Source organism: Perognathus longimembris, chromosome 5 (assembly GCF_023159225.1).
Source record: "Perognathus longimembris pacificus isolate PPM17 chromosome 5, ASM2315922v1, whole genome shotgun sequence".
NCBI classification, from domain to species: Eukaryota; Metazoa; Chordata; class Mammalia; order Rodentia; family Heteromyidae; genus Perognathus; species Perognathus longimembris.
The window spans coordinates 76441912-76462987 of NC_063165.1; the positions used below are offsets into that span (position 1 = coordinate 76441912).

At 44.0% G+C, this 21076-nt stretch overlaps 1 protein-coding gene across 2 annotated transcripts in view; it reads left to right on the forward strand.

Annotated features, from left to right (window-relative positions):
- Golim4 (golgi integral membrane protein 4) overlaps window positions 1–18980 on the forward strand; it is a 71639-nt gene extending 52659 nt beyond the window's left edge. For both annotated transcript variants that reach the window (XM_048347169.1, XM_048347170.1), the window contains 9 exons: window positions 382–543; window positions 3263–3580; window positions 5592–5854; window positions 6617–6696; window positions 8372–8481; window positions 11946–12113; window positions 13415–13483; window positions 17717–17797; window positions 18348–18980. In XM_048347169.1, coding sequence (XP_048203126.1) covers window positions 382–543; window positions 3263–3580; window positions 5592–5854; window positions 6617–6696; window positions 8372–8481; window positions 11946–12113; window positions 13415–13483; window positions 17717–17797; window positions 18348–18497 — 1401 coding nt within the window. In that variant the 3' untranslated portion in view covers window positions 18498–18980. The remainder of the gene's footprint in view (window positions 1–381; window positions 544–3262; window positions 3581–5591; window positions 5855–6616; window positions 6697–8371; window positions 8482–11945; window positions 12114–13414; window positions 13484–17716; window positions 17798–18347) is intronic.
- Window positions 18981–21076: the final 2096 nt, after the last annotated feature.

The following is a 21076-nucleotide window of genomic DNA, read 5'->3' on the forward strand; positions in this document are numbered from 1 at the left end:
AAAAGATTTCTGCATTGGCATAACTATGTGTATTTAAGTAGATTTTAATGTTATAAGTCATCACATACCTATCTTTTAAAGATATTTATAATACTATGAAGTTATCAAGTTCTTCCTTTGTTTCATGCAGCATGGTAAACTAACAGCTGTCTTAGACATATTTTTGTGTTTTCTTTCATTCTTACTCTAGTTTGCATGTGCTAGAACATTTAGGTTAAGCATGGCTGAGGAAGAAAAACTCTTGCGTGAAAACCATCTGCCTATTTTCCTAACTTATATTTAGTCTTATCTTTTTTTCCTACTCACCCACTGAACTGAGATGCCCATATGTGAACGATATCTTTTCTTCCCTCCTCCTCAAATGGTGCAATTTATATGCAGACTCAAGTTGCAGAATATAAACAACTGAAAGACACTCTGAATAGGATTCCGAGCTTCCGAAAATCTGACTCTGCAGAGCTGCACAATGGTACCTTTGCCCAGGTGGCAGGTCCTCCAGATGGGGACCCTGCGAGGGAGAAGCCCGCAGGAGAGCTGCAGGAGGTAAGGGATGCAGAGTACGTGTGGCTGGACCCCTCTTCCAGTCACCGTCCTGGGGTTCCCTCACGCAGCCTTCATACCCTTGCACTCGGGATTTAGTGTGTGTGGGAATCCTCAGTCGGGCTTGTTAAGACAGACTGCTCAGGCCCAGTTTCAGATTCAGTTCATTAGTGGGTAAGGCCTGAGGATGTGCAGTTCTAATCGAGTTAGCTGGCCCAGGGAGGGGACCTTGAGAATTACTGCCGCATTGCTTGCTGGGAAAGGCGTTTCGGAATGGCTTTCTCTTTATTCCTGGGGGGGTTCCTTTAGTCTGCAAGGAGCTATAGTATCTGAGTAGCTGGAGTTCAGTTGATTTTTCTTTCTCATCATTTGAGTAGAGTGAGGAAGGTTGACCTTATCTGATTGTGAGCATACTGTAGGACAGCCCTGTCAAGCCCCATCAGGCCTCACAACTAATATATTTGAATTAGGCCCATAAAGGACATATCGAAATTATTCAAGTTGCCATTTTAACAGTGCCTGGGTAGAGGTGCCACTGGCTCGCACCTGTAATCCTAGCTACTCAGGCGGCTGAGATCTGAGGATTGCAGTTTAAAGCCAGCCCTGGCAGGAAAGTCCATAAAACTCTTATCTCCAATTAACCACCAGAAAACTGGAAGTGGCACTGTGGCTCAAAATGGTAGAGTACTAGCCTTAAGCAAAAAATTTCAGTGCCCAGGCCCTGAGTTGAAGCCCTACCAAAAAAAAAAAAAAAAAAAAAAAAAAAAAGACAACAGTGCCTGGGATCTGGGTGCTAGGCCCAAAACATGAAATTCATGGTCTTCCTGAAAATCAAGCCTTGCTTGAATGTGTGTCAGAAGTAGGACAAAGGTAGACATCCAAGTTCGTACTAGCCTCAAAATGTGGTAGTTTATGCCTATAACCTCAGGAAGGCAGAAACTGGAGAAAATCACACCCAGAGGCCTGCCCTGGCTACAAGTTAGTGACACCCTACTGCCACCAATAACAAGGCATGGCGGTGTGTGCCTCCCATCTCGGCTACACAGGAGGCCAGGGGCAGAAAAGTTGCAATCTGAGGCTGGCCCCAGGCAAAAGAGCACAAGGTTCTATCTCAAATAGAATTAAAACAAAAAGGGCTGGGGTTGTGATTCAAGTAGCAAAGCACCTACCTAAGGCCCTGAGTTCAAACTCCAGTACCATCAGAGTTCTCTCTGCAATCACCAATGCAGTTTAAAAAAAGGGAGGAAGGAGAGAGAAAGGGGCGTGGGGGAAGATTATGGATATCTTTCCTCCAACAGTCTTTTTTTTTTTTTTTTTGGCCAGTCCTGGGCCTTGGACTCCGGGCCTGAGCACTGTCCCTGGCTTCTTCCCGCTCAAGGCTAGCACTCCGCCACTTGAGCCACAGCGCCGCTTCTGGCCGTTTTCTGTATATGTGGTGCTGGGGAATCGAACCTAGGGCCTCGTGTATCCGAGGCAGGCACTCTTGCCACTAGGCTATATCCCCAGCCCTCCAACAGTCTTTTTTAAAAAAATAAAAGTCTAAGATGACTGTACCAATGTGACAACCTTACGGGACTAATGAACACGTGAGACTCTTTTGGGGGCAATTAAGGTGAAGTGAATGGTCTCAGTGTCTTCGTGGTTGGGAGAATTCCTCACAAACATAGTCTACATTCTCCTCTCTGTCTCTGAGTATTAACATTAGCCACTAGACCTTTCTTTCAAGAACATGACAGGACCGCTGAGTCTCTTGTGTTCTGCTCCGGCATGATGACCGGTTTGCTGGATTAATGGTCTAATGACTCGGGGCTTTCATTTTCCCATCTGTGGCTTGGAGATAGTAGTTATCTGCTCTGTCTTTGCCAGGGCATTGTGAAGATAAATGGCAGGTGTTTGAAAAGCACTTAAGGGTTCTTTAGAAAACTATTTCCTGTAAGCCAGGGCACTCATGTGTCAGACTATTTTGCCATACTGTTGAGGGCTGACCTGAAATGGAAACCCCACAATCTGCCCTCAAATGGCTGAGAATGACCTTTCCCCCTAGTATACAATTGATAAACTCCAGTATCCCAAGTTTGGTAATTATATTCTTGTTACTTTTAACTGTAACCCCTCTGTACATCACTTTGACAATAAATAAGCAATTATTCAGAAAAAAAAAGGCATTTCACGTTTCAATTTGCCTAAATCTAGCTACATTGCTTTTGAGGGACCTGGTTGCTCCAGAGATGTTTCCTGATTTGAAGTTTTCCTTTCCAGGTTATAAGTGAGATTATACAGTGAGAAGAATTAAGTGATTTTATGTGTGTGTGTGTGTATGTGTGTGTGTGTGTCTGTCTGTCTGTCTGTCCTGGGGCTTGAACTCAGGGCTGGAGCACTGTCCCGAAGCTTTTTTGCTCAAGGCTACCATTCTACCACTTAAGCCACAGTTATATTTCTATCTTTTTTGATGATTAATTGGAGATAAGAGTCTGTCAAACTCTCCTGCTCGGATTGGCTTCAAACCCCAGTCCTGGGCTCTCAGCCTCCTGAGTAGCTAGGATTATAGGCCACTTGCACCTGCATTACCCTTACATTTTTTAAAAAGTCAGGCTTATCTCTCTTTCCAGTCTCGGGCATTTTGCTTATGTTGTAGCTCCTTAAAATGTGGTAATGAAGAAATTCTATGACTGCTTCTGAAACAAAAGAGCACCACCTTTTCTCATGTTGGGCTTGTCCCTAGGTGTTTCGAAATCATGAAGTGTGGCAGAAAAATGAAGCATTGCCTAGAAGAATGGATGAAAGGAAAACTGTTCCTCCGCCCCTGAAGGAGGCAGAAGGGAACCCACGCGGAGTGGAGCCCCGAGATCCAGAGGAGCATCAGGCGGAGGAGGAGCACAGGAAGGCCCTGGAAGAGGAGGAGATGGAGCAGGTGGGGCAGGCGGAACACCTGGAGGAGGAGCACGACCCGTCGCCAGAGGAGCAGGACCCGGAATGGAAGGAGCAGCAGCAACGCCCGCGGGAGGCCGCCCACCCTATGCAGGGGGGAGCTGGGGCTGAGGTGCGTGCTCCCCCTCCCCGGGTCCCCCACTACCTTTGAAAGATGGAATGAGTTCCGTGAAGGCCTTGCAGGCATTGAAATGTCGCTTCGTGAGTATGAATTGCACGCCCAGAGACGTAGAGGAAGGTGGAGGAAGAGAGCGCTTGCCAGTGGTGAGCGAGTAGCGTTCCTCAACACGGTGTTCAGCCGTAGACACTCCATTCCCACCCTAGTAAGGTGGGGCGTAAAAGTCCCACTTGGCTTCCGTCCTGTGCTTAAATCACACTGGGAGGAGGAGGGAGGTCTAAATGGTCAAGACTGCCCCCCTTTTTCTGTCCTTTTAGGGGCATTCAGTTTACTGGCTTTTGCCTGGTCATCTTTAGAGGGGAATCTGAAAGAAATGTTTGCTTTTGGTTTTTGCTGGTACTGAGACTTGAACTCTGGGCCTGGACCCCGTCTCTGAGCTCCTTTGCTCAAGGCTAGTGCTCTACCCTTCCAGCCACAGCTCCACATCCACTTTTTGTGGTTAACTGGACAGAAGAGTCTCATGGACTTGCCTGCCAGGGCTGGCATCAAACTGTGATCCTCAGATCTCAGCCTCCAGAGTAGCTAGGATTACAAGAGTGAGTCACTGGCACTTGGCTTGTTGGTTGTTGTTGTTTTTCCTGTTTTTTTTTTTAAATCAAAAACTCTCATAAAAGGACCACTTGGAATGTGTGCTAGCCTATTTCTGTTTAGACTCTGCTTCCACAACATCACCAGGAGTGCCTTTCCCATGTTTATAAAAAGCAGTCATCATTACAGTGAATACTTAAGAGAAACTTAAAAGCCCCACAGTCTAGCAGTGGGCTACCTGGCCTTGGCCGTACTCCAGCTACTTGTTTATTCATTTCATTATTTGTACAAGTATTGGGCTTGAAGACAGATCCTGAGCACTGTCTCTTAGTTATTCCCTTAACGCTGGCACTGTACCACTTGAGCTGCACCTCCACTTCTGGCTTTTATTTAGGTGGTTAATTGGAGATAAGAGTCTTGTAGATTTCCCCGCCAGGGCTGCCTTCTAATCTCGATTCTCAGACCTCAGACCATAAGTCGCGAGGATTACAGGCGTTTGCCACTGGTGCCAGACTCTTCAGTCACATGTATAATGAAAGCTGTGTTTGGTATCAGACTCTCTGCCTGCAACTTCAGGTCAGGTGGATGGGAAGTCTCTAGTTGTCCATTGTCTACGTTCTTGCACGCTTAGCCTCAACAAGCTTCTATGGGCCTGTGCCCATCCACTGTGGCAAGCAGCCTTCCCGTCCTCCCATTGAAATCCCCATCCACTCCGCCTTCTGCTGAGAATATTGTGTGTGAGAGTGTTTGTTCACTGGAGATGACAGGACAAGGATGCACAGCTCAAGTGAAAACAGCATTTTAAGAAGTACTGTGTCTTAATTTTCCTTTAATCAGACCATTGTTATCTTTTCCCCCATTCTTGGCTTGTTTGAAGAAAATCTGTTCTTTGTTTTTCCATTGTAATCTGGGATTCAACTTTATTATCATTATTACTACTACTACTATTACTATTACTACTATTACTTCTACCATCATCTCTGTGTAAACAGAGATTGTTTTATACATTGCTGGAGCTAACTGGCATCCGTAGGTCTTTAGTTCTTCATGGACAAAGCTTCAGCCTCACAAATTGCCCAATTAATGTGAAGTTACCAAGTGCTCGCTCACTCGCGAGGCTTGTGGACATGGATTTAACTACGAATTGAAATCCATTTCCGGTGCTGTGCCCTGTGTTCCATGTGAGCGGAGCCCACAGAAAGAAGGCCTTTATACGGGCAAAGGAGGAGGATCAGATGTGCCAAGAAACCCAGGGCCATTCAGAGAAATCTGGCAAGTAGGAGTTTGAGGATTGTGTGTAGCTTCATTGGTCACCAGACAAGTAGGAGAGTAAAAAAGCCAACTTTGCCCCTGAGTTTGTCCTAAGAAACAAAATGGTTGACCCCCTCCTGCTCACACCACCCCGGTTCTGCCCCAGGCACGGACATACCTTTCAGCCAGGCCAGATATCAAACCACGATCCCCTTATGAGGAACAGCTGGAGCAGCAGAGACTGGCAGCTCAAAGGGACCAGGAGGCCCAGCAGCTGCGGCAGCACCAGGAGTATCTACACCAGCAGAGGCTGCAAGGACATTTCCTTGGACAGCAGCAGCAGCAGCAACAGCAGCAACAGCAGCTTCTGGCCAGAGAGATGGCTCAGAGGAGGCAGGTGGAGCCAGAGGACAGCCGGCAACAGCTAAGGTAGCAGGCGCCCCTCCCCCTGGTGGGCACAGACAGCCCCTCCTCTGCCTTTATAAATGCATCAAGGCCAACCTTGGGTAGATGTGGCCCTTGAATGTGAGGGGCTCATATGGCTCATGTAGCTAAGGTAGAGAAAGTACTTAAGTTAAATGCCGGTGTGTATGTGTGTGTGTGTATGTGTGTGTGTGTGTGGTTTCCTGCTTCAAAATCATCATTTCAGTCTCCAACTAGCCTAGTCAGTTTTGTGCTAATTTTAGATTGGTTTGGCCATTAGAGAAATATTTTACCTTCTAAAGATATCTTTTAAAAAATCCTCCCCCCCCCATATTTCTTAGTAGCATCAATTAGTTAGTTGTGCAGAGGGGGGTAGTTTTGTTATAACATGTCCATATATGCATACAGCGTACCTTGGTGAAACTCTGTCGCTCTCCCTCATTCCTCCTTCCTTCTTCTCCAAACCGATCTCAGCAAGCTTCATTATTCCATTTTCACATATGCATAAAATATGTTGACCACCCATCATCGCAGTGTTCTTCCTTCTCCCTTCCCCTTCCTAACTACCTACTATTTTACTTTTCTTTTTCTTAGTGTATGCTAATCTAGAATCTTTCTTATATCTTATCTTGTAGATGGGAGATTTTTTTTTAACTTAACGATGTTATTTTCCAAAAGCATTGAAAAACATCATGTGTATTGCTATTTCGCAAAGAACCTTTGTCAGCCTGTGTCCATTTAGCCCTATGATGTTTATGTCCCCGGCAGGCAACAAACTCGTTATAATGCCATGGATAATGATATCGTCCAGGGAGCCGAGGACCAGGGCATACAAGAAGAAGGAGGTGGTAAGGCTTCTCCCATGGTGAAGGTTTTAATCAAATGACTTGATAGTAGTATTCTTATCAATGAACCAATATTCCATACCATCTGCAAGCTATAGGCACACCCCAGTGAGTGGAAAGTCGGCCTGTGTATTAGTGTCCTTAACTAGTCTTCATCTTGTGTATACCAGTGGAGAAAACTACTAGAATCAATCTCTCTCTTCTCTTCACACTTTCCACCGGCTGTGAAGATTGCTGTATACCGAATAATGATTTCTGACCAATTGTCTTAGGCTTAGGAGTCTGTGGGAAATTTTTCCACTTCCCCTTTCCCTTGGAAGTCTTGGCCTCATTGCTTTGAAGGGTTTTCAAGTTAAATTACTAGTAGCTTCCATTGATGACAAGAGTCTAGTCTCTGATCTGTCAGCTGTTGTTTCCTGTGATAATGGAGCTAACTGTAGCCGTGTCCTGGGCGCTGCTAATGCTTCCGGGCTTATTCTTTTCTAGAAAGTCAAACGGAAGGCAGTGGCACACTATGTTGGCAGCCGGTTGTGATATTTTATAGCCATAAGAGTCAGGAAATAGTTTTTTCATGGTCCCCGTGGGTCACTTTAAGCTCTTTTGTTCTGTAATCAGTGAGACCAGAGAACAGTCTGTTCACTTCTTTGTTTAATAAATCCCTCCGTGCACTAGAGACCTGATGGTAACTTAACCCTGCATCTTAGTGGCTCTGCACTAAATGCTCTCCGTGCACTTAACTTTTCCTGAATCTCCCTTTAAAAAGCAGCATCTTCCTTGTCTGTGTGCTCTTTACCATTTTTCAAGAAGGAGCAACGAGGTGTCTGAGGGAGCCCATGTGTAAACATGACACATGTCGCAGTGCTGTCGTCATCAGCATGGCCCAGAGCATTGATGAGCTGCATTTGCATTTGAGTTCTGCAGATGAGGTTGCTCTTTATTGTATCTTTCAAGTTCTGGGGCTTGATTTTCATGCTTTTGCTAAGCAGGAACTCTACCACTCAAGCCACTCCACCAGCCTGTTTTGTGTTGGTTATTATACAGTGAGACTATTGTTTTATTGAGTTTCATGCCCTGACCAGACAGGACTGTAATCCTCTTATCTATGCCTCCTCTTACTGATGCTTCTCCCATAGCCTAGGGGGACAAGTTCACAGGCAGTCATTGACTGAGATGGAATCTTAAGGACTTTGGTGCCCAGACTGGCCCCAAACTGTGGTCCCCTATGTCTCTGCTCCTTGAGAAGCTAGGATTATAGTTGGCAGCCACTGCACCCAGCTATGACATTACTTCTTTGAAATATCTGCTCTTTCCATGGATTTCAATGAACCATTAGTTGTTCATTTCAGTGATGTCCAATGGACTAGACTTTCTTTGGAAAAAGCTTTGATTGTTCTTGTTTTCTTGCCCTAACAAGAAAAAAGAATTGAGCCTTTGTTATTAAAAAATATCATTTACAAGGTTAGAATAGCCTGACTTACTTTTCCTACCTCATTGGACGCACAGGCTGCGAAATGAATCAGATTCTGTTCTGCAAGGTTAATACACAGTCTTGTGTTGAATGAACAGAGATGGAAGAGAAATTTGGTGGTCTGGTCTCTAGAAAAGCCCATTGATGGCCTTTCTTCTCATTGAAAGGGACGGGTCCCATTTGATCGATTTTAGTTGTTTGTTTTGCCAGCCTATGAACGAGATAACCAGCACCAAGATGAAGCTGAAGAAGACCCAAGGAATGGACCAGAGCCTCAGGACCCAGCACGTCAGGAAGCTGACCCAGACTCAGAGGCCGATGTAAGTATCTTCCCCACTACTCCTGACACAGACAGTCATGAGGAGATAATGACGTGTATACACCACATGGTGTGCGACTTACACCCTGGCCTCACGTGTGTGTGTGTGTGTGTGTGTGTGTGTGTGTGTGTGACAGAGAGAGAGAGAGAGAGAGAGAGTTCATCACAGCAGAGGAAGACGACTGCAAAATTACACATGAGCAATATTTTTAACTGCCAACAGTGGTATAGACTGGAGGGATGAGGTTAGGTTCAAGGTACATAATGGGGGGAGGAATCAAAAGTTTTTCCCTTTGATAACTTTTAGACGGACACTGCTACCTAGACAAAAAAAAAAAAAAATAGAGTGGTTTTGTTCCATGAATTCACTCTGGCAGACAGAAGGGAAGATCAGGTGACCAGAGGAAAGGAAATTAACCTTTCCTGAGCAAATTGGACCCTCCACTACTCCTTCAGGTGTGTCCTGTGCCTCTCACCTCCTCGCCATCCAGTGGCCAATTTCATAAACGTGTGCAAGGATTTGTGGTTGCAGACATGAAATGACTTGAGTTCACGAAACAACATGGTATACAAAATTTAGAAGATAAACAGACACTTCACTAATTGGCTTTGTACTTTTTGTTTACCAAGAAAATAACAAGAGACTCCTCTCTCTCCCCATTCAAATGGATGTTCCAGGGCCTTTGTCCCTACTTATAGGCAAGCCAATGTTGATTGAGTCTATTCTTTTCCGATGTGGAGGTGACATTTGCAACTCTTTTAGCTCTTTTATCATGTTTGGATAATAGATCAACCCCCAAGGTTATAGCATTCAGACTATGCCATCCTGTGGGCCCTGTTTGTCCTGATGCAGGGCATTGAGAGGAAGATCCTTGTCCAGCATATCTTCCTGCTAGGTGCCCAGAGCCACTTCATGGGTGAGCTTTGCCATTTGGCTTGCTTTGAGATGTGCCTTCAGGAAGGTGTACAGCAGGAATCCTCACTTGGAAATGTTTTCAGAAATGAACAAGAGCTAGCAGGAGCGTTTGAGGCAGTAAATGTCCTGGGAGAGTGAAAGGATCAGGCTGCAGACACTTAAGTGTGCATGAGCTGGATGGAGGGGGCGGGGGATGGAGACGCGTTGCAGTCACTTAGTTTGGGAACTGCTGTGGGCTTTGCTCATGATCTCGAGGCCTTACTCTCCCAGTGATCGGTTTGTTCTTCGGAATAACCTTGGGAGGCCTGGCCTTTTTTTTTTTTTTTTTTATCATACTGCTTGCCTGCCTGTCTTCCTTCCTTCCTCTTCCCTTCCCTTCCCTTTCCTTCCTTCTTGCTTTTCTTTCTACCTTCTTTTCCATCTTTCCTTCCTTCTTTTCTTCCTTCTGCCTTTCTTCTTTCCTTTCTTACTTTCTTGCCTTTCTCTCTTTTATTTTTGTGCAGGTACAGAGGCTTCAACTCAAGACCTGAGTTCAGTCTCTTAGTTTTTTTGCTCAAGGCTGGTGTTCTACCACTTGAAGCCAAAGCTCCATTTCCTTTATTTTTGTTGTTGTTTGTTTGTTTGTTTTAATGGTTCATCAGAGATGAGTGTCTCATGAATTTACCTGCCAACGCAGTTTTTAAACCCCAATCCTCAGATCGCAGCCTTGTAGCTAAGCTAGCATTCTAGGTGTGAGCCACTGGCGCCCAGCTAACATACCATCATTCAACTAGAAGTAGTTAGTCTCACTTTCCCTCTGGGTCCTAACCATTTTATTTGTAGGCTATGATCACATACTGACCACTTGATTGGACGTGGAGCTAGTCTGTGCATTTTCATGAACACTGTAGAAGAAGATATTTTGAAGTTTTTTTTCCTGAAGAGGAAGGTGTATTTTTCTTATATCTCCACAGAAATGATTGATGTCACATATAAGAATCCTATATGGCAAAAGGCTGTAGAGTAATTAGGTAGGTGTGAAGGTGAAGTCTTAAGACTTGGCCTTGCTGAGAAGAGCGTTATTTGCACTTGAATGAAGGAAGCCAGTGGCCAGGGCTGTGCTGTAATAGATCAGCTGAGCTATCCTGAGCTCTTGAACACGTTCAAGGCTCTGGAGGGAATTGAAATGTAGAATCCCCTTGCCTGAGAATGCTGAGAGCAAATCCTGCTATGTGGCTTTCACATCTTGAAGCAGCTGCCAGTTCACCAGGTGTCCTGGAGATGACCTGGGGCTTGGGAGAAGATGCCCACAAGTACTGCGGTTTCTGCCCACCTCAGCCTCTGCGTGCTGGGCTCGCCTTGGCTTGTGCATGTGTTACCTCGCGGCTGAAGTGGACAGTTGAAAGAATTCCTCAGCTGAGCCTTTGAAGGGCATTTGTTGGAAACAGTAATGGAAAATTCCTCCTCAGAGATGAGATTGGGGGGATATTTTGCATAATCTATTGCCAAAGATGACAATGCAACATCTCAGTTTCATTGGTTTCTTTTTTCTTTTTTTGTACCAATACTAGGGCTTGAACTCAGGACCTTGCTTTACTTAACTTACAATTGGTGCCCTACTACTTGAACCATATCTCCTGTCTGATACTTTTCTGGTTAATTTGAGATGATGTCTTGCAGACTTTTCTTCCTGAGCTGGCTTCAAAATTGCAGGGTATAGATAGATCTCAGCCTCCTGAGCAGCTAGGATTACAGGCATGAGCCCTCAGCACTCAGCTGGTAATGTTTGTTAGTAAAAACATTTGCTCCATGCTACAAGTAGGGCATTTACTATAGAATTCACCCATTTCTTGTCTTGATTTTTTTTTTCTTTTTTTTTTTGGCCAGTCCTGGGGCTTGGACTCAAGGCCTGAGCACTGTCCCTGGCTTCTTTTTGCTCAAGGCTAGCACTCTGCCACTTGAGCCACAGCGCCGCTTCTGGCCGTTTTCTGTATATGTGGTGCTGGGGAATTGAACCCAGGGCCTCATGTATAGGAGGCAAGCACTCTTGCCACTAGGCCATATCCCCAGCCCTCTTGTCTTGATTCTTTGAGGGTTCTTTCTGGTGTCGATCTTCCTTCTCATCATCTACTTTTCACCTTCTTACATGTACAATTATTCCTGGCAAAGTCAAGTTCACCCGTATAAAACTCTTTTTTAGCAAGGAAAGCTTTTATTTACTCATCTAATTCAACCATCTTAATTACTCCTGACTTGTTTCCCCTTCTACTTGACCCTCTGGCTTTTATTTTCTGTGTTTCTGATCTGTTCAGTGTGGTTCCAATTGCTTGTTAGTAGCCTTGAGGACTACATTCGAATCATTGGCAGACAGGAAACACTGCTATATGTCATTCTGATTCCTGAAACTAACAGAGAAAGCAGGGGTTTTATCTTTTGAGAATGAGATATTTGGTGAAGATAGGTCTACAGAATCCAGCAGAGTCATTTTCTGCCCGTGTGGCCTTTCAAATGAAATTCAACTTAATCTCAGTCTTGAAGTGGCGGGGGCTTTTTTTATTAACACCTGACAGAGGGCAGCGGTGGAGGATATCAATCCGGCAGAGGATCCCAATAACCAAGGCGAAGATGAATTTGAGGAAGCTGAGCAAGCAAGAGAAGATAATTTGCCAGATGAAAATGAAGAACAGAAGCACAGCGACAGAAGGCAAGAGCGTGCAGAGGTGGAGGAGCATCTGGTGGTAAGCAGACGCCACTCAGGGGTTTAACCTGAGGATTCTAGTAAATTCTTTTTACATAAGTCAGGTAACAAGTACATTTCTTTTTGAACAGGATCACCCCCTTCCTCATTTCCTCCCAGGTTTTTCTCTACGGGACCTCCAAGTTGTATAGTTCAATTCTAACATAATGTCTAGTGCGTATCACTGCTGAATTATTTACCCTTTTATCCTGCCTTTTCTGTGCTTCCCCTTCCCTTCCCCAAATCGGATAAGCTAACAAAATAAGACGAAAGGTACAGAAATCAAAAACAGTGACAAAAGGGAAAAAATCAGAATAAAAAGGACGGCAAAAGGTAAAATAAAAAACCTTTTGTTTCCACTTGGAGTTCATTTCAATAATCATCATCGATCATATGCATATAGCTTTTGAGCCCTTGTTATCCTCTCTTAAGGTTATACTACTTTGGTCTCACTATGTGAAGGTTAAGAGTCCTGTCTAATTTATCATGTCCAAATGTAATTTTTTTTGGCCTTCTACCATCTATTTTGTTTACTTGAAGATGTATAGGCACAGTCTAATTACTACAAATAGGGGAAGCCATATAACCTGTTTCTTTGGGCCTGGCTTCACTGAATATAATTTTTTCAGGTCTTTCCATTTCCTTATGAATTGGGGCAATGCCATTCTTTTTGATGGAAGCATAGAATTCCCTTATGTATATATACCACATTTTCTTGATCCATTCATCCACTGAGGGACATCTGGGTTGATTCCATATCTTAGCTATGGTAAACAGTGCTGCATTGAACATAACTGTGCTGGTGGCTTTAGTGTGGCCTGGTTTGTAGTATATTGGATAAATGCCCATGAATGGGATTGCTGGGTCAAAGGCTCTATTTTGAGTCTTTTGAGGAACCTGCATACTAATTTCCAGAGAGGTTGAAGGAATTTACATTCCTGCCAGCAGTGTAGTAGGTTTCCCTTTTGGCTACATCCCCTCCAGCTTCTATTACTGTTAGTTTTCTTGATAATGGCCATTATCAATGGGGTGAGGTGGGATCTCTGTTGTTTTGATTTGCATTTCTTTCATGGCCAGAGGTGTTAGTTTATGGAAAAGGCTAATCTTTGCCTGTGTGGAGAGGAGATTTGCTGTGCTTGTGGATTGGGGATTGTTGCCTGAACCGGGATACCTGTGCTCTGTGTGAGAAATGCTTCCTTGTCATGGTTTCCGGTGTATTCTTGAAGGTGGTGTGCTCATCTACTGTCACTATAAGAAACGCATCTCAAACAGTCATGTGACCTTTCCCTTTTGTCCAAACAGATGGCAGGGAATCCAGACCAGCAGGAGGATAATGTTGATGAGCAGTACCAGGAAGAAGGAGAAGAGGAGGTAGGAAACTTGAATGCATGAGACTGATCCAAACTTGCCATTCTGCCAACCTGAACCACACTGAGCCAGGTGGACCCCAACATGCCTCCCATGGAAGGGGTCAAAAGGACATAGGCAGATAGGAAAGGGAGGCTTGGGGAGAAGATGGACCATGGCAATGGACATTTGATTAGAAGATTACAAGAACAGGGGAACGAAATCCCTCTCTGGATTAGAAATTTCAAATCCGGAAGATATTTGGCCTTCCAGGGTTCTCCTGGACTGGATCTTTGCATCCTCTCTCCTCTCATCCTGCTGTGCATCTCCATCAGGACCTTGAGCTGTCTTATCATCTTAGCAGAGAGATGTCATTAGAGAATGCAGCAGCCTGAAATATTAAGACATCTGGCAAGAAGTAAAGATACTCATCTTGGCTTCTCGAATAACAGGATGTCTAGACTAATATTATTTTGCTTCCCTGTGTCAGATACTGGGAATCGTTGATGGATGAAGGGAGAAAAGATTCAACCTTGGCTTTGTTTTAAAAATTCAAGAGGGGGAACATAAAAATTTAATCAATATTTACTGATTCCTTTTTTACTTTTGTATCGCATTCAGTTAAGATGGAGAAGAGAGATCCCAAGATCGAAGAGGGAAGGAGGATAGAAAGACAGGAAGGAGAGGCAAGAAGGGAGGAGGGGAGGTGGAAGGCAGAAGGTGGTTGCTCTGGGCCAGTGCAGCCTAAATTCAACACCCTCTCCCTGCTGCACCCCCCCTCCAACTCCTCCCTCTTCAAATCTGCTGAACTGACAGTGATCTCCCCTAAACCCAGATCTGAATGCTCTTATCCTTGATGGCTCCCTACCCAGAATTCTTATAACCATGTCTGCATCTCCACTTTTTAACTCTCTCTGGCATAGAATCAAGTTGTCAGCCCCACCTACAGGACAAGACTGCTGCAGGTGAACCTTTGTGGGAAGGTGGGGGAGAGGAAGGCCAGCAAGCCTTTTCTCTTCCCCCAGTAACTTTTCTCTCTGTCCCCCAAATATCTACTGCTTTAGCTGTGTTGTCTTTTTCTGATCTTTCCTAAGCTGATAAGTTTTGACATCTTTCCACTGCTTGGAAAAGACACGCTATGGTGTTTGTAAGTGTGTGTGTCTGTGTGTCTGTGTCTGTGTGTGAGAGAGTTTATAGAGGGAGAGGACATTGTGGCAACTCTGGGAAAGCAATGAAATGGGATGTCACTGCCCTGCTTTGTCTCCTTTAACTCCAAGTGTCAGAGCAGACTTACCAAGGGTAAATTACCCCTCCCTTCTTTTACTTTAGCTCTCCTCGGCATCTTGCCATTATAGCCTCCCACATTGCTTTTATTCTAGACATTTTATCTACTTTTGAGCAAACAGTGCACGTCATAAACAGCCCCCACTAGAGTGCTGCCTTAGTGCAAAGTAAATTGTAAAAGACAGAGGGTAAAGTGCTGGAAAATACTTTATTCAGAGTGAAAAATCTGAAGACTTTCATTTCCCTACCCCTCTTGCCTCTTCTTCCCCGTCTATCCTTGATCTCTCTTGAACCTCAGGATTTCTCTCCTCTCCCTGACTGAATTGACTGAATTGGCACACCTGGGAGAGGGCCCTGCAAGGTTATTTGTTCACCTCCTGGGGCCAAACAGGCACACATTCCCACACGGCTCCATTGACCGATTCTGATTGGCCAAAACCATCCTGTTAATTATTGCTCCGTGAGTGGGGATGGCCATCCTTGTAACCAACACTGCCAGCCACCACCCATGCGTGACCACTCACGTAACATCTTCCATGTGGAAAACAAGGGTGTTAACTATGTGTGGCAGGTTTGACCGAGCCCATTTCACATCCAGTGATCCGCCTCACATTGTTTTGGCCATTTACTAAACTTATCAGGCTCCATTTCTCCAAACTGCCTACAGCTTCAGAGTTCCATGGAGAAAGTAAGGACTGAGGAGGAAGAGTGTTGCAATATAGTTGACAACACACAGTGCCAGCTTTGCAGGAGATTGTCAAAGGCTGCTGCCAGTGACACATGACACAATTGGTGCAGCTCCATCATCAAACATTTGGCTTCAGGCTACTACTTTAAGTATCTTTTAAAGATCAACTAGAATTACCATAGCACTTTGTTCTTTTTCTAAGACTACTTTTAAGATGGCTTTGAATTACTTTAGTCCCAAACATGAAAGATATATTAAACTAATGTGTCTGTGTGGCTGGAAAGTTACTGAATATTCATTTGTGGATTCTCTTTAAATAAACAAGTCATTTACATCAGTGGTTGCTGACTAAGATGATCGTGGCAACTGGTAAAGAAGCTAAGTTCTTGATGACAGATTCCAAGGGTAGAGAAGAAGTTTCACAGCTGGGCGAGTCTCCTGGGATTCACCCAGCATCTGTTGTTACTCAGTGATTGTGGTCTCAACCTTGGTTCCAGCTCACCTCGAGGAGTTTTTGAAAGATACAAATCCTTGGACCCTGCCTTCCCCTTGGGCTCATGTGTGGTGGAACCTGGGAATCTGAGTTCTTCTCAAGCCTCTGCTCCTCATCTCTAGGCAGAGCTGGGCTTGCCAGAAGTCAGGTGCAAGGTGGCCTGGAGGAATTACACACCACTCAAACTTGACATGCAGAAGGCTTCATGACTGTTTATTTTGAGTCATAATTAGAGCTCACCCAGTTCATTTTTTAAAATGTCATTATTAAGTATACCAAACGGATAGCCATTAAGGGCGATTTCCTTAGAAATGAGGGCAGAAAGTATGATGAAACTAGAAAGTTATCGTCTTTGTGACTTTTAATTAGAATAATTAATCTTCCCTTGATTCAAGTGGCTGTCAATGGTGGGTGGTATCCGGGGTGAGCAGAGGTCAGGGGATTTACCCTGGAGGATTCAGCTGTCACCAGCCCTGCTCACTGGGCAAGCACAGGCAGAGAAACAGACATGGTGTGCCCCAGATGGAAGAGAAACACCAAATGCTAGCATCGCCTCTGGAAGCACCCTTGGCTTTCCATCTGAGCTGGAATTCACTCATATGTATAATTCCCATTTATAGAAAATGTGGGGGCTGGAGGGCTATGAAGCCCCACAGAACTGAACCCAGAGCACGGAGCTCCCTACACAACAACTTGATAGCATGGAGGGAAAAAGAATGGGGGGAAGGGTGGGGAATGTGGCTTAGTGGTAGAGTACTTGCCTAACATGCATGAAGCCCTGGGTTTGATTCCTCAGCACCACATAAACAGAAAAGGCCGGAAGTGGCGCTGTGGCTCAAGTGGTAGAGTGCTAGCCTTGAGCAAAAAAGGAAGCCAGGGACAGTGCTCAGGCTCTGAGTTCAAGCCCCAGCACTGGCAAAAAGAAAGAAAGAATGGGGGGGAAGCTCAGGTAACTCATGGTGTTTGTTTAGCCCAGGATAAGGACAAGTGACATCAAACCCCTTTACTAAGACTTCCAGGTGTAAGTGTGGCCCAGAGGTCAGAAGCTAGCATGCCATCCGGCGTGGTAACTTATGTGCAGTACTTTTAGAGATGTACACGGGTGATAAGTGAAGGTAACAGGGTAGGCTGTCTAGAATTTTAAAAATAATTTGGTTTATAAAAGAAGAAGAAATAGTCTAGCTGCCAGTGTGTCAATATTGAGATAACTTCTGAGCGTTGGGGACGGCTTTGAGACAGGTTGAGTCATTTTGTATTGCTATGTGGTCGAGACTGACAACAAAAACAATGGTGTCCCGAGAGTAGTGGCACACTCCAGTAGCAGCACTGAAGACGTTGAGGCAGGAGGAGCAGCAGTTCGAAGGCAGCCTGGCAACTGTAAGACCACATTCCCAAACAAATTAACAAACAAAAAACGACCTTACTCCTTACATAGACAGAGGGATTGCCTAGGTTTGGGCTTTTTTTTACTTTGTATTGTATTTTTGTATTTTTAACGTACGAAGGGGTTTCAACCACAGTGCATCTTGATCCACGTCGGTGTCATTCCATCGTTCTCCCCGCTATATCTCTCCCAACGCCACCCTTCAGTGTTTTCTCTAAGAAGTGTTTCAGATGTTCTTTTACACTAAATGGACGAGCCAAATGTGGGACCTCCATCTTGCTTTCACATTTATTTTTGGTTCCATTCCGTTGGTGCTACAGTACTGAATGAACTTTTGGGGAATCCAGACATGTTGGTGCACGTGTTTCAGTGTCCAGAGCATGACCTAGGATCTGTGGTCTGTTTTAGGTTCAGGAAGATTTGACTGAAGAGAAGAAGCGGGAACTGGAGCACAATGCTGAAGAGACTTACGGTGAAAATGATGAAAATGTAGGCCGCATCTTTTCATTGCGTGCTTGGGGGGGTGGGAAAGGCATGCACGCTGGACAGGAGTTTTGTATGTGCCATGGGGGGCAAGCTCTACCATGTGGCTTTCCCTGACCCTTTGGGGTGATCCTGAATTTAACACACCTACCTGGACTTAGCAGAAGTTCTGTCAACCTTCAGAGCAGAGCGGTTATTGCTCTGCTGCCTGAAGGATCATTTTTCTTAACTTACAAGGATGACTTTGCATCCTATTTTACACTTGTTTTGTGTGGGTATTGGGGCTTGAACTCGGGTCCTCGGCTCAATGCCGGCACTCTGCCGCTTGAGCCATGGCTCTATACTTAAGGCTTTTTTGCCGGTTTACTAGGGATGGGAGTCTCATGTAATTTCATGTCCTGGCTGGCTTCGAACCTTGGTCCTCAGGTCTCAGCCTCCTGAGTGGCTAGGATGGGGTGGGCCACTGGCAGCTGCCATGAGCAGCTGTACATTACGGTACATTCTATCTCTTCATTTTTCTTGTGTTTTTGTTTGTTTGTTTGTTTACAACGGTAAGGTGGACGAGAAACATAATGAAAGAGAAGAACAAGAAGTTCGAGCAGACAACCGCCTCAGAGGTGGAGAGGAGCACTATGAGGAGGAAGAGGAGGAGGAAGAAGACGGGGCCGCAGGTGCCGAGAAACCCCACCGCAGGGCTGAAATGTAGCCGAGCGCTGCTTCCAGACAAGGCTCAGCCAGCACACGTTTGCTCAAGCTGCTCTAAAATCAATCTGCCTACTGAACTCTAGGATATTTAATTGCAAAGATAATTAAGGATTTAGACTTTTGTAACTTTTGTATTAGAAACGCTCATACATTTTTATGGATATATTTTGATAACTTAGGTTAGGATGTCTTTTATATTCAAACCAAACATGAATAAGAAATACCAGAAAGCAAGCCTTGACTCTGTATCTCATTTCTCTTGGATTTAGCTTTCTGTTGCCTTTGATAACATACAGGATCTTAAAAACCGGAGTACTTGTAACATGCTGTTCAAACTAAGGAGAATGGCCAGCTCACTAACTGGTGCTCTTCCAGTGTCCCAGTGTAACTCTTCTGGTAGAATTTTCATTGGCCCACAAGTCTCTTGAATGAGACCTTGCCATTGGGAAGCCATTTTGGATAGAAGTTGTTTTATCAAATATGTCAGATCAGTTAGAAACATGGTTGGGTTACTTTAAAAAAAAAATCACCATTGTTCTTCTTGAGAGGAATGGCATTTAGAAGCCGGATGATACTAAAACTTATCAATGACCCAATCTGGCATGCACTGTTCAAATAGGATGTCTCCACATATTCAACTTTCTGAAGGACTGGTGACATGCTTAAAGACTGAGTTAGCGTGTGTATGGGCTTTTCTCTGATCACCCACTCCCAGTACGTTTATTTTCTGAAGTCACTTACCCACATCGGGTTCTCCACAGTAATAGATGCTGCTCCCTTCATCCCTGTGCCTCTGAATAAATACCATTGATCACAGTTATGAAAATGAAGGCACAACTAAACTGCACAACTTAGTGATTATTTACACAGCTGTATAGCAAACTGGGTACACGGTGATAGGACAGATCTTTCTCGCTTGTCTGTTTTGTGGGAATTTGTCTGCCCTTTGCCTATATATGTGGCATTTTTAATGACTATGTCTTAAAAACAACAAAATCAATATAGCCAAACATTCCCTCTGAAATAGACATATTTCAGTTGCAGGCATAAATATTTTTAAATATATAGGATTAGGGTATATAATTCATAGATGTATGGTTTTTAAATAGTACTTTGAAAAGAATAAAAAGTTTCATTTTCTACCATTATCAGGACTGTAATTTTATTTTTTTAATAACCACACTTATGTATGGTTTTGATTAGCCCAGTTAAGCTATTGTGTATGTATGCCTAGAAATGGTATGTTCAAACATATTTTGGATTTCTAATAATCATAAATCAAATCTTACCTTTATGTATAAAAACCCCCTGTGTAATGTAAAATGTATAATATTGTACATAATGCTCAGAATACAATTATTTTGGTAAATTAGTTTGTATTTTTAATGTCTCAGTTGTAGTATTTAATTATTTGAAACATATTGAAACTTGGTAATAGTCAATAAAGCCATAAAAAAACCAAGTGGTAAATCTTTTAAATTTTGCAGTCTGTTATTAGTTCAGATATAACATTGCAGTCTGAAGCAAAGCGAACAGCCTTCTGTGTGCATGCACTCGATGAAAATTGCCTACAAAAGTAGAGAATAAATCTACCTCATAAAAAGAAAGAAGCAAAAAGCCAAAGCAGAGGTGCGAGTTGTGGCACTTTCTTGTCTCCTTATATCTTGCCATATCAGTTGCCAGCAAAGTCTATTCATAGATTGGTTAATGAGGCAACAATTTTCCCTTTTTATTTGACCTTGCTGGAAATAACTTGCCACCTGAAGATTCATGAGTAGTACCTTTAATTCATGAGTTGCAGTGTGGTGTGTTTACAACACCACCTTCCTCAGAAATACTCTTCAACCCTCATGAACTTGCCTGTCCTTTGCCTGTGTGTTTGCTTTGGGTCCTTGCTGTGACAGTTCCTACAGGGAGAATCTGCCCCATTTCCCCCCTCCCCCACCAGCCAGGCCACTCTTGGGTCTCAGCTGCCACTAAGTTTTTCATCCCATAACATCTATAAAATTTCTTGTATATCACAAGGTATGGAAGCAGTCCACAAACTTGTCTATAAACTCCATGATTCTGAGAAGATAGACATGCTATTTTTTTTTGTTCACTCATGTCCTAAACAGTCATGTTGTGTGTTTATTTGTTTATATTTGTCAGTCATGAGGCCTGTGTGCTGTCCCTGAGTATTTTTAGCTCAAGGATAGCACTATACACACTAAACACAGCTTCACTTCTGCATTTTAGGTGGTTGGAGTCTCACAGCCTTTCCTGCCCAGTCTGGCTGTGAACTACAGTCTTCAGATCTGAGCCTCCTGAGTAGCTAGGATTACAGGCGTGAGCACCAACGCCCAGCTAGACAGTGATGTTATTAAAGTTAGTGAATCTTCAATAGGTACTTGTCAAATGAATATCTTATACCTTACCTGTGAAAATGGAATAGGAATAATTGTGACTTCTTACAACCAATGAATGTTAGAGTGGAGAATGAGTTTCAAATATGTTCAGGGATAGATGGGTCGTTGGTCAGCATCTCATTGTAAGTTTCATAAACTAAGAAGGTACATGTTAAATTGTGTACCCACAAAT